This window comes from Hylobates moloch, unplaced genomic scaffold (genome assembly GCF_009828535.3).
Source record: "Hylobates moloch isolate HMO894 unplaced genomic scaffold, HMol_V3 SCAFFOLD_1, whole genome shotgun sequence".
Lineage (NCBI taxonomy): Eukaryota > Metazoa > Chordata > Mammalia > Primates > Hylobatidae > Hylobates > Hylobates moloch.
The window spans coordinates 231,047,800-231,061,351 of record NW_026652276.1 but is presented as its reverse complement, the minus strand read 5'-3'; the positions used below and the strand labels follow the sequence as shown (position 1 = coordinate 231,061,351).

Below are 13,552 nucleotides of genomic sequence, written 5' to 3'. Positions count from 1 at the left end.
AAAAAGTCCAAGTGCCTAAACTTAGTGGTATGCAAAGAGAATTATGAGGAGGGAAAGAAAATATAAAAATATGAGAAGAATTAGGCAAAGAATGTGATTGAAAGTATAAAAATAAGACTCAAACCAATAATTATAACTAAACATCCAGTATATGGAGTGACAACTGCTTAAAGAAATAAAGAGGAGGGGACAAATTTGTAAGCATCTCAATAAAGTATTTTATTGGTAGAATAAGCAAGAACCAAATTTAGTTGCCTAAGAATAGGCCAACATTGCCACTGTCAGATTAAGAATCATGGGGGAAAAATGAGTGTTGAGCCATAGTCTAGCTATAGCTTCCCCAAGAATTTACAGGAATTCTCTTCTGGGCTACTGAAACCATAGGTGGACCTCCGGAAGGAGCACTGGTATTTGTTAGGGCTACTGTGCGGGCTGGAACTGAATACTGATTGTGTAAGAATATGTAAGAATGCACTCTGCCTGAAATCTTTTGCTCTAAAAGTTCATCATGGCCAATACTAGCTTTCAGAAATAAGCCAGATACAAGTCTTTTTGTGTAGAACAAAAGCTGATCCAGGTACCAGGGCATAGAAATATGAACAGAAACATCAGCAGCACAGGACCCATACATTTTTATCCTCCAAGAGATAAAAGGAGAGGAGAGGAAGGGGGACAATTGAAATGGACATATATTCATACAATTTTTGAGGTATTGGACAGTATTTTTGCTGTCTGGTTAAAATTAGCAAGCAAGTTTTTCCTACAGGGGGCAGTGTTGTTTTATGCTGTAATTTAAATATAAAATTGATCTGTGCTATCAAATCACTCAAATTACATAAGTGAGGTCACAAGGCCTAAACTTGAGCTATGGGGGAAAAAGCATCCTTTAAGCCACAGCCCAAAAAAGACTTTACTGAAGGGAGTGGTGAATGCCAACTGTTCTGTAGTAGGAGAAAAGGATAAAATAAGCTGAAAGGGGTGGAAATACAGTAATCTGGGGGACCCTGTGCTTGAAGGGAAGTAAATTTCCTTAGGGCAGGAGAATATCATCAATACAATGGCATGCTTGCACGAAAGAATTTTCAGCTATCTATGGTAGAAAATTTAGAAAATGGTCAAAAGTCTGGTAGTTAGAAATCTAGTATTAAAAAGGTACAGGAAAGTCAACTTTACAATTCATTTTCCAAACATTTGTTGATCCCACTTTATATGCCAGGCACTGGGTTGTATAACGGGGATACAAAGATGAAAAAAAAAAGATCATAATCAAAGTATCTGAAAAAGAAAACCACTAAAGAAATGTTATTGAATGTAAAGGAAAACTGTAACTTCTTTAATAATACATTATTCAAATTCAAAGATGATAGCACATTTTGAGATTCAGATTCGTAGTATATCTTTGATTACACTTTGCAAATGTATTTCACAATTAATCATATACTACTACTTTTTATTACTGAGGTAGGAGGCAGGACTAGACTCTGGAGGTGGGGATTGGGCTCCAGACCACACTGAAGACGAGCTGAAAGGGAAAAGGTGAAAGAGTCTCTCCATAAAACACACTCACCAGTGCCATGTCAGGTTACCATTGCTAAGGCAACACCTGGAAGTTTTGGCTCCTTTCCATAGCAACAATCCCACGACCTGGAAGTTACCACCTTTTTTCTAGAAATTTTGGCACAATCCACCCCTTAATTTGCATATAATTGAAAGTGGGTATAAACATGATTGCAGAACTGCTTCTGAGCTGCTACTCTGGGCACACTGCCTATGGGGAGTGCTGCTCCACAAAGCAGCTTTGTTGCTGCTGTACATCAAACCACTTTGATAAAAGTTGTTGTCTAACACCACCAGCAGCACTGGCTCGTGCGCAAGTGGCCGTGGACGACCACGCTGTGACCTCCCTGCTGTCCTCTTCGGTCATCAAAGGATCCCTCCCTGGCTCGAGGCCCCTGCATGGGCCCAGTATGGCTGCTGAGAAAGCGAAAGGCAGGAATTAAACATGGGTTTTTCTTGAGCCACGCTTCAAAAAGTCCAACGGCCTGCAGCGGTCACCAAGGCCCTCAGGACCCCTCACCATAGCCTGCCCGAAGCCCGCAACCCACCTGGAACCTCCTGCAGTCCTTAGCCTGACCTGGTAATTGTGCGCATGCTTGCAGACCCCTCCTTCCCGACGTGTGCTGGGGAAGACCCCAGGGCGCCTGCGCACACTCCCTTCCTCCTCCTCTTTTTCTTGAATGGAGCTAATGTGAATACCTGCTTCCCGTGTCTCCACGACCTCACTAGAGGTGGGCTGATTTAAAGACAATGAGTTCCCTTAAAGGGTTCTCATTATGCTCAGAAATAGAAATAAGGAAATCCTGTTGTTTGATTCGCACAACCAGTCAGCGTCACATTTTCTAATCACGTGGCATTCAAGAACCTTCCTGGACAGGCCCATCCTGAAAAAACCGGATGCTTTTGCCTCACAGCATAGGATGCTCAGGTATCTGCAGTCTCAGCCTATGCACCTGGTGCTCTGCCTCTTCTCCATAACCAGAGAGGAGCTCGAGATACAGACTGTGTGTGTGTGTGTGATAAAAATACGAATAACCATATAGAAGATATTATATGTTATTTTCCCAATATCCTACTCTTTATCTTTTCTTTTTTTCTTTTTTTTTTTTTTGAGACAGATTCTTGCTTTGTCACCCAGGCTGGAGTGCAGTGGCACGATCTCGGCTCACTGCATCAAATGATTCTCCCGCCTCAGCCTCCTGAATGGCTGGGATTACAGGCGAATGCTACCACGCCTGGCTAATTTTTCTATTTTTAGTAGAGATGGGGTTTCGCCATGTTGGTCAGGCTGGTCTCGAACCCCTGACCTCAGGTGATCCACCCGCCTTGACCTCCCAAAGTGTTGGGATTACAGGCGTGAGCCACCTCGCCCGGCCCTTACTTCATTTTGGAATGCCATGAACCATAATATGTTCTAGAATAGTGGAAACTGTTATTTTCCACTTTGTAACAGTACAGTTACATTCATCTTTTTGGTAGTAAATCATTGTACTATAAACTGATGTCTCAGAAGTAACATTAACATGTATAACTCCCACATTTCTTTTATTGATGCTAAAAGTCCACAAGGATCACAAAGGAACATACCTACCCATGTATAAGAACTAGAAAATTATCAAGGAGGGGCAGTCTAAATTTTTTAAAAAGCTCGAAAATAATGGCACTTGTTTTCCCTGTGCCATGCATTTGTCCCCACTACAAGATACTTGACATTAGACTACCAAAACTACCAAAGGAAGTTATTGTTAGACGAATTTATTTTAAAACTCTGCATACACATCATTTAAAATGAGTTAAAAACTTAAAAAGTGAACTCTGAGCCTTGGCAAAATTGCAAAGATGATGCAGCATTCAAAGTTTTCTGTGTCATTAAAACTATGCCTGAAACTACAGTATTCCTTCCGTTGGAATGAAGTTTTCCCTTCAGTTCCAAGAATTTAGCCTCTCTTAACCAAGTTGTCTTCAGTTTTAGGACCTGCGCCGTCAGTCAGGCCCGACCTCCGCAAGAGCCTCCGACCAGCGCCAGTGGAGCAGCACCCAGAACAGGAGCGCGCCCCCCAGCAGCAGGGCCAGGCCCAGCCTCCAGCTCCTGGGGGGCTTCAGCCACTTCCACAGCCCAGCCGGCAGCCAGGCGCCCCATGGCCTCCTCCGCACCCTGGCGGCCACGCGCTCCGCCACCCTCCGGAGCCGCTCCTCGGGGACTGCCCCGCTCAGCTCCTGCGCCAGCTCGTACACCTCGTTGGAGTAATGGGCGCCCTTGTGCTCCCGCACTAGGCCCTCCACCATCCCCAGCAGCTGCTGCACCTGGGCTTCCTGCTCCCGGCCGGTGGCCCGGTTGTCAAAGGCACAGACCCGGCCCCCGCATTCGGCCACCAGCTCGCGCAAGGCCCAGTTCTCTGTGTTGCTCACGTAATCATGCAGGGAGCCCCCGGCCAGGTCCTCCTTCCTGGTGAAGACGATGATCATCCACTTTAGGACATCCTCCCCGAACATGTCCCTCACCTGCCTCACCGCCTGCTGGTCCTGGGCGGTGAACCGGCCCAACTGGGTCACCAGGAGCAGTGCGTGGGGTCCGGGGGCCGAGAGCAGGTAGCAGTGACCTCTCTCCTCACAGCCAGGATCTGTCTTGGGCACTTGGGAGCAGAAAATGTCTGGAGTGTCCACGACTGCCACGTGGCACTTGTCCCACCTGCGGCTGCCCGTGGCGCAGGTCCTGGTCACAGACGTGGCCCCCAGCCTGGAGAAGAACCGTCTCTGGCCCAGGATGCTGTTCCCAGTGGCGCTCTTGCCGGCCCCTGTTCTACCAACAAGGATGAGCCTCCGCGTGGACGCCTGCGGGGACTGAGTGTTCTCTTCTAAACCTGTGAGACCAAGTGTTATAGTATTATTTAAGTTTAACCAACTTCCCTTTGGGAACTGGAATCTTCTTGCCTTTAGCATAAGTGGTTAAGAATAGAGATTTGAACCCCTGGGCGTTCATTTCCACCTTTTCCTTTTGTATTTGTGTTGTCTGCGTGCGCCGGTAGATGCTCCAACTACAGCTGATTATCATAAAAATGCTTCTTTATCAGTCCAGCCAGATAGTTCATCTGACATTTCTGGTCATCCACACACATGCAGACGTATTTATTTCATATTTGAAAATTTCGATGGACTCTGAAATATTCTCCCAGAGACCATCCCCAGAGACAGGCAGTGGGGGCAGTACTGCCTGGTAGTGAAGAGCTGTGTGGAGTCCCAGATACCCTGGTTTGAATCACAGCCCCACCATGTGCTGGTTGTGTAACCTTGGGGAAGTTGCATAATCTAAGTATTAAGCCTCTTCGGCAAAAGTGGGAGTGATAATAGAGGACTGTTTCTCAGAGGCCTGTTGAGGGGGTGAGATAAGCTCTCTTTCCTTCTTCCCTCCTTCTCTCCCTCTTTCTCTCCTTCCTCTCTTCTCTCTCTCTTAAACTGGCTGCCTAAAAAGAATATATGTTTTAACCCTCTATCCTTGTTCTCTAAACATTCTACCTCACAAATCATGTTCACTGTAGTGCATGATTTAATCCCCTCTGCACTTCTGTGGTGATCGGAGTAGGTTTATTATCCTTATTTTATACTGTGAAACCAAGGGAGCAGGCTAGTCACAGAACTTAACTTCTCACAGCAGAGATCCAGCTAAAATGCAAATCTCAGGGCTGGTGGTGTTTCATCCCAGGGTTGAGACACCTCTGGAACTTATCTCTGTTCAGTCTTGAGGAAGCCGCATTCTCCTTGCTATGCTAAGCTCAAGCCTAGGGGGCAAGTATGAGGTGTAGAGATATGGCCTTACCATAGACATTTTCTTCATCTCTCGCCATCTTCCTTCCTCCCATGCTTACCTGGAAGAGTCCCAAACACAATTTGTTAATTCATTTATTTATTCCTCAAATAGGCATAACCACCTACAGGGTGTCAGGCAAAGTCCAAAGAGCTGGTGACAGCACAGTGAAAAGACATGGTTTTTGTTTGCAAGGATCTAAAAATTTAGGTGTATGTCTTGGCAGAAGGGCATGTGGCTAGAGAGAAGACAGGTAAATTTCGTCAAATATAATACATTGTGCTAATCCTTCTTTAAGTAAGGATCATATCGGAACTTGAGAGAATGGCCTTGGAAGGGCCAACACCCTGCCCTTGAGTTGGTGGGATGCTGTGAGAACATTGGGTGAGGTTGGATTTGTCTTTTCAGGAACTCCAAAAGCAAAAAGCAGAGGGTCGGTTATAACATTTACTCAATGCCAATGGGCTTTAGGTATTACTTTTCCCCGGGTGATTCTGTATCACTGACATAAGCTAGAGATATCAGGGGATTCAGCAGCTGGGGGAAGATTAGGTAAACCCTCAGAACCAGAAAATTTGCCCAGTGAGTGAGGCACCCACCTTCAAGTGGCAGACCTGGGAAAAAAGAAGAAAATTGGGATTTTTCTTTTGGAAATTGAACAGATCTCCCAAGTAGATCTGGAGGGCCCCTGACTCTGTTTTCTTAAAATCAAATAATTCGGTTTGTCTAGAGATGTCTAAATATGATATTTGTGCTGGAGAGACTTGAATACTTCCCTTCAACTCCTGAAGTTGTTTCCTCTCCAAATCTGATTATGCTGAAATCTAACATTGTGTAATACAGCTAAACACTCTGTGATCCAGTTTGCCTAATCACACAAGCTCCTGAACACAAATGCACTTCTCCCTGCATCTATGTCTCCAGCCTCATTCCCAGACAATCCCCCACTCGGTCAGCTACTCCACAATCAGCAGATTTCAGGGCCTTTCCAACCCACTCGGCTTCCCCTCCTAGGACTATTGATCCTCCCTGACCATCTGTCTGTGCCTCACCATCCATGTCAAACTCGTTGTGTCTTGCACCCTGGTCACTCGGGTACCTGTGTTCTCTCCCACTGGCACCACACATGAAGGAAGGGCAGAGAGAGAGGCTGGCTGAGTAACCTGTCTTTGACTGAAGGACTTGGAGAACAGATTTGCCTCATATTAAATCTAGAGCTGTTTCTGTTTCTGCAGGAACTCTACTGGCCCTCCCCAAAGCCTTCAATCAAATTCACTCCGTGGGCCTTATGTAATTAATTATTTTGCGTGTAGGAATGAACAGACGATCATAAATGACATCAGAGCAGAAATGAAGAAACAGTTGCAAGATTCAGAGAAAAGAATTTAAATGAAGCAAAATGTCCTTGTCAACCAAGAAAATGAGAATGTGTGCTGCAGAATTCTGGATAGGCCATTGGAATTTTCCATAGTTTGGAAGAGGGGTTGAAATGATTTTAAATAGTTTTTTTTTTTTAAAGGAAAGTAAGACCCAGCTGAACTCTGAGGTGACAAATGGCCCTTAATCATTGAGGAATGTACACTTATAGTATCCTATATTCCTAACACTTTAAGAGACCGCAAAGTTCATTGAGTTCTTCACCACTCAAATGTGCTGCTTCTCAGAATTACTTGAATGTTCTTTAAAAATGTACATCTCTTGGATCCATCCTCAGAGATTCTGATTCATGAATTAAATGTTTCTGATGTCCAGCTCAGAACTTGGACATCAGTCATTTTTGCAACCCCCTTTATTGTACAGATGGGAATTCGAGGTGTCCCTGTGGCTGGAGCAGGAGAAGCTTGAATTAAGGGAGCAGATGTTTAAGGGACCATGCAGGGGAAGGGGTTGAAGACCAAGATATTAATCTCAGATGTCTCCTCAGGGGCCCCTTCTGTGGACAGTGAGGAGGAGAGTTCAAATGTAACCAGTCTTGTCATGTTGTAACTCACTCCGAGGTTAGATGGCTTATGGGGCCACAGAAATATCTTTTGCCTTTGCTCAATAGGGAGCTTGAGGAATGTTTAATGCCTTTCAAACTGTATTTTATTCCTGGAGGTGGTTCCAGCACACTCTTTTCTTACTTTGTTAAGGGAATGTGGGAGCAGACAGGTTTCACTCCCCACCAAGAACGTGTGTGCTCCAGAGCTGGGGAAGATGATCCTAAAATTTCCTCTGAACTTTGCCTACTTAAAAACCTGGAAGCATGTCCTTGATTGCTCCAGATCTTGCCCGCCTGCATGATGCCTTGTAGAATGCAAGGGTTCAGGCAGTAAACACTCTAGGAATCATGTTCTTTCTGGTTCTCAGAGCACCCCTAGTCCCCGCCACTCCCAGGCTCAGGCTCACCTTTCCTGGTGACAGGCTCTGAAGTTGGCCACAAGAAGCCCCAACCTGCTGCTTTCCCTTCGGCTGTGAGTGCAGAAGGCTGTTTCTTCTCGGCACCCAGAGGAAATCACTCAGACTTCAGAAATCAGGAAGCTCAGGGTGGGCCCCATGGTTACGATTTAAAGAGACAGAAACATTTCCCATTGAGCTGTGGGTTGGCAATACTTCTACCAACTCTACTTTCTGCTGTGAGTGAGGCTATGTGTCTCCAGAAGGGCCTCATGATGTCAAATATCTTGCCATACTCTAAGAAGGGAGGGATGTTGTAGTCCCTGAGGCCTGATTGTCCTTCTAAAATTGATTACTGAGTTAATCTTCGGTTGCCTTTGCCCTTTAGGGACGTTTCCCCATATAAAATAGGCCCAGAGAGTCTCCTGCCCCAGAACAAATAACACGATAGCTGTTCTCATCATCTGTCCATTAATTAGACATTCATGTGGCCAGTGCCAGCCCCAGATCTAGTCTGCCAGAAAAACCTGAAGGCAAAGTCTTATCATTCTCTGAGAGAGGAGGGCTTTCCCAGCTATTGAAGGACTTGAGGGGAACTGGTATGTTGAGGATGAACACCTTTGCACTATCTTCAAATTAGCCTTATTAGGAGGCTTAGTCTAGTCGTCTATGTTGGTATCACCAGTTCTAGTTATTCTATCTTCTCTCAAGAGCATCATGAGGTCAGCAAAAAAGCGAATCATTGGGTGGTGAGAAGGCTACAGAGGAGCAGGCTGCATGTCGGGTTAGGTCATTAACCAGCTATAGGACCTCACCTAACTCATTTAAACTTTCAGGAGTTGGCTTTCTGGAGTATATGGGGAAGACAATAACCCGAGTCTTACCCTACTGGATAGGATCTGCTTTTTAACCTCTTTCATGCCAGCCCACTTTTTTTCTGGTAGGGAAGAGACCCAGTTTTTACTGTTTCCCATCTTTTTGGGGGCACAGAGTCTCCTGGATGTCTGACATGTCCGCTGTTTCCATTCATCATTGCTGAAACAGGGAGCCTGTCATTCTCCCAGTAGACCAGCAGGGCTGGGGCTATTGTGAGGCAGGTGGGGCATCTAGAGGACACAGCTTAAGGAGGCACTGACTCTCAGGTCACCCAAGTGCAGATCCTGTAGGTGGGTGACCCTGGGAGGGAGCGTTTTCTTAAGAGTGAGGTGCCTAGGGCTTCTCACTAGCCTCATCCTAGCCCAAGCCACGTAGATCAGCTTTGAGTAAGTCTTTGATACTTGACGTGTACCTTTCATAAAGACGCTTTCAGAGCCTCTTCAACAGCTCCCTGCCATTTATTGTTTCCATGCATGTGTATGATGTCTTACTTCAGTCACTCATAACTCTCTGTCAGAGGGTTTATCTGACTACAAAAGTATGTGTAGGTAGCGCATGCAGCAGCCTGAAGTTGTCAGAGCTGATATCCTAGGAGCAGATTTCAATCAGTGTCAGTTAGGACTTATAGATAAACACCACAACTTATCAAGTTGTCCACCAAGTGACACAACTCTGTGATGCACTGCATACAAATTGCTGAGTCCCCAGAAGGACTGAGACCCAGTTGTCTGCAGTGGGAACATCCTTATCACCGTATACAGTGGTAATGTGCTCATTAATGCAACCTGCGTTGGCTACTATCCCTTACTGTCTCACATTTCCACTTTCCTACTGGTGCTTTCTGGAATCTTCTTCCTATTGAAAAGTAACCGTTTCTGTCTTTATTTTCCTCTGCATTTCTGTTAGCTCTTGATTATGTCTCACTGTCTCTGGGCTTTGTTGCCTTTTATTATTCATTGATACTTACTATCAGTTGTGGAAACCCAGGTGAAGCTCAGACCCTGACTACACTTGAGTCTCAGAATTATATCTAGAACTCCGGCTTCCTTTTCTACCCTGTATTAGTGCTTCCTTCCTCTCTTTCCAGTCTTTGCATGTTCATTGTTTTCTTCCCTATCCTTATAAATGCAGTGAAGAAAATGTATTAGTCTGTCCTCATGCTGCTTTAAAGAAATACCCGAGATTGGGTAATTTATAAAGAAAAGAGATTTAATTGGCTCACGGTTCCACAGGCTGTACAGGAAGCATGATGCTGGCATCTCCTTGGCTTCTGGGGAGGCCTGAGGAAACTTACAATCATGGCAGAAGGCAGAGGGGAAGCAGACACATCACATAGCTGGAGTAGGAGCAAGAGAGAGTGGGAAGGAGCTGCATACTTAAAAATTTTTATTTAATATACTTTACGTTCTGGGATACATGTGCAGAACATGCAGGTTTGTTACATAGGTATACATTTGCCATGGTGGTCTGCTGCACCCATCAACCTGTCATCTAGGTTTTAAGGTATTTGTCCTAATGCTCTCCCTCCACATGCCTCCCCACCCCCCGACAGGCCCCCATGTGTGATGTTCCCCTCCCTGTGTCCATGTGTTCTCATTGTTCAACTCCCACCTATGAGTGAGAACATGCAGTGTTCGGTTTTCTGTTCCTGTGTTAGTTTCCTGAGAGTGATGGTTTCCAGCTTCATCCATGTCCCTACAAAGGACATGAACTCATCTTTTTTATGGCTGCATAGTTTTCCACGGTGTATATGGGCCACACTTTCTTTATCCAGTCTATCACTGATGGGCACTTGGGTTGGTTCCAAGTCTTTGCTATTGTGAACAGTGCTGTAATAAACATATATGTGCATGTGTCTTTATAGCAGAATAATTTATAATCCTTTGGGTATATACCCAGTAATGGGATTGCTGGGTCAAATGGTATTCCTGGTTTTAGATCCTTGAGGAATCACCACACTGTTTTCCACAATGGTTGAACTACTTTACACTTGCACCAACAGTGTAAAAGCATTCCTATTTCTCCACATCCTCTCCAGCATCTGTTTCCTGACTTTTTAATGATTGCCACTCTAACTGGTGTGAGATGGTATCTCATTGTGGTTTTGATTTGCATTTCTCTAATGACCAGTGATGATGAGTTTTTTCTTATATGTTTGTCACATAAATGTCTTCTTTTGAGAAGTGTCTCTTCATATCCTTCACCCAATTTTTGATAGGGTTGTTTGTTTTTTTTCTTGTAAATTTGTTTAAGTTCTTTGTAGATTCTGGATATTAGACTTTGTCAGATGGATAGATTGCAAAAATTTTCTCCCATTCTGTAGGTTGTCTGTTTACTCTGTTAATAGTTCATTTTGCTATGCAGAAGCTCTTTAGTTTAATTAGGTCCCATCTGTCAGTTTTGGCTTTTGTTGTAATTGCTTTTGGTGTTTTAGTCATGAAATCTTTACCATGCCTACGTCTTGAAGGGTATTGCCTAGGTTTTCTTCTACGGTTTTTATGGCTTTAGGTTTGACATTTAAGTCTTTAATCCATCTTGAGTTATTTTTTGTATAAGGTGTAAGGTGTGAGGAAGGGGTCCAGTTTCAGTTTTCTGCATATGGCTAGCCAGTTTTCCCAGCACCACTTGTTAAATAGGGAATCCTTTCCCCATTGCTTGTTTTGGTCAGGTTTGTTGAAGATCAGATGGTTGTATATGTGTGGTGTTATTTCTGAGGCCTCTGTTTTGTTCCATGGGTCTATATATCTGTTTTGGTACCAGTACCATGCTGTTTTGGTTACTGCAGCCTTGTAGTACAGTTTGAAGTCAGGTCGCGTGATGCCACCAGCTTTGATCTTGATCTTTTTGCTTAGGATTGTCTTGGCTATACAGTCTCTTTTTTGGTTCTATATGAAATTTAAAGTAGTTTTTTCTTGTTCTGTGAAGAAAGTCAATGGTAGGTTGATGGGAATAGCATTGAATCTATGAATTACTTTGGGCAGTATGGCCATTTTCATGATATTGATTCTTCCTATCCATGAGCATGGAATGTTTCTCCGTTTGTTTGTGTCCTCTCTTATTTCCTTGAGCAGTGGTTTGTAGTTCTCCTTGAAGAGGTTGTTCACATCCCTTGTAAGTTGTATTCCTAAGTATTTAATATTCTTTGTAGCAATTGTGAATGGGAATTCACTCATAATTTGGCTGTTTATCTGTTATTGGTGTATAGGAATGCTTGTGATTTTTGCACATTGATTTTGTATCCTGAGACTTTGCTGAAGTTACTCATGAGCTTAAGGAGTTTTGGGGCTGAGACGATGGGGTTTTCTAAATATACAATCATGTCACCTGCAAACAGAGACAATTTGACTTCCTTGCTTCCTATTTGTATACGCTTTATTTCTTTCTCTTGCCTGATTGCCTTGGCCAGAACTTCCAATACTACGTTGAATAGGAGTGGTGAGAGAGGGCATCTTTGTCTTCTGCCAGTTTTCAAAGGGAGTGCTTCCAGCTTTTGCACAGTCAGTATGATATTGGCTATAGGTTTGTCATAAATAGCTCTTATTATTTTGAGATACATTCCATCAGTACTTAGTTTATTGAGTGTTTTTAGCATGAAGGCGTGTTGACTTATATTGAAGGCCTTTTCTGCATCTATTGAGATAATTATGTGTTTTTCTTCATTGGTTCTGTTTATGTGATTGACTACATCTATTGATTTGCATATGTTGAACCAGCCCTGCATCCCAGGGATGAAGCCAACTTGACTGTGGTGGATGAGCTTTTTGATGTGCTGCTGGATTCAGTTTGCCAGTATTTTATTGAGGATTTTTGCATCGAAGTTCATCAGGGATATTGGCCTGAAATTTTCTTTTTTTGTTGTTTCTCTGCCAGGTTTTGGTATCAGGATGATGCTGGCCTCATAAAATGAGTTAGGGAGGAGTCCCTCTTTTTCTATTGTTTGGAATAATTTCAGAAGGAATGGTAGCAGCTCCTCTTTGAAACTCTGGTAGAATTCGGCTGTGAATCTATCTGGTCCTGGGCTTTTTTTTTGGTTGGTAGGCTATTAATTACTGCCTCAATTTCAGAACTTGTTATTGGTCTATTCAGGGATTTGACTTCTTCCTGGTTCAGTCTTGGGAGGGTGTATGTCTCCAGGAATTTATCCATTTCTTCTAGATTATCTAGTTTATTTGCGTAGAGGTGTTTATAGTATTCTCTGATGGTAGTTTGCATTTCTGTGGGATCTGTGGTATATACCCTTTATCATTTTTTTAATGTGTCTATTTGAGTCTTCTATCTTTTCTTCTTTATTAGTCTGGCTAGTGGTCTATGTATTTTGTTAATCTTTAAAAAAAAAACAGCTCCTGGATTCATTGATTTTTTTGAAGGGTTTTTTCATGTCTCTGTCTCCTTCAGTTCTGCTCTGATCTTATTTGTTTTTTGTCTTCTGCTAGCTTTTAAATTTGTTTGCTCTTGCTTATTTAGTTCTGTTAATTGTGATGTTAGGGTGTTGATTCTAGATCCTTCCCACTATCTGATGTGGGCATTTAGTACCATAAATTTCCCCCTTAACACTGGTTTAGCTGTGTCCTGGAGATTCTGATACGTTGTGTTGTTGTTCTCATTGGTTTCAAAGAACTTCATTATTTCTGCCTTAATTGCATTATTTACCCAGTAGTCATTCAGGAGCAGGTTGTTCAGTTTCCATGTATTTGTGCAGTTTTGAGTGAGTTTCTTAATCCTGAGTTCTAACTTGATTGCATTGTGGTCTGAGAGACTATTTGTTATGATTTCTGTTCTTTTACATTTGCTGAGGAGTGTTTTATGTCCAATTATGGGGTCGATTTTAGAATAAGTGCTATGTGGTGCTGAGAAGAATGTATATTCTGTTGATTTGAGGTGGAGAGTTCTGTAGATGTCTATTAGGTCTGCTTGGTCCAAAGCTCAGTTCAAGTCCTGAAT

At 43.5% G+C, this 13,552-nt stretch overlaps 1 protein-coding gene across 1 annotated transcript; it reads right to left on the bottom strand.

The window, feature by feature from the left end:
- Positions 1–194: 194 nt before the first annotated feature.
- On the bottom strand, positions 195–7,836 carry GIMAP1 (GTPase, IMAP family member 1). Its single transcript, XM_032762164.2, has 3 exons — positions 7,748–7,836; positions 5,372–5,420; positions 195–4,418 (listed from the first exon to the last, which is right to left on the bottom strand). Exons 2-3 carry the CDS (start codon positions 5,412–5,414, stop codon positions 3,541–3,543), a joined length of 921 nt encoding a protein of 306 aa, XP_032618055.1. The 5' UTR covers positions 5,415–5,420; positions 7,748–7,836; the 3' UTR covers positions 195–3,540.
- Positions 7,837–13,552: the final 5,716 nt, after the last annotated feature.

Coding starts and splice junctions, on each gene's coding strand:
- GIMAP1 (XM_032762164.2), bottom strand. CDS start 5,414: ATGGGAGGAAGGAAGATGGCGAGAGATGAAGAAAATGTCTATG. Junction 4,419..5,371: donor AGATGAAGAAAATGTCTATG/GTAAGGCCATAT, acceptor TTGGTCTCACAG/GTTTAGAAGAGAACACTCAG.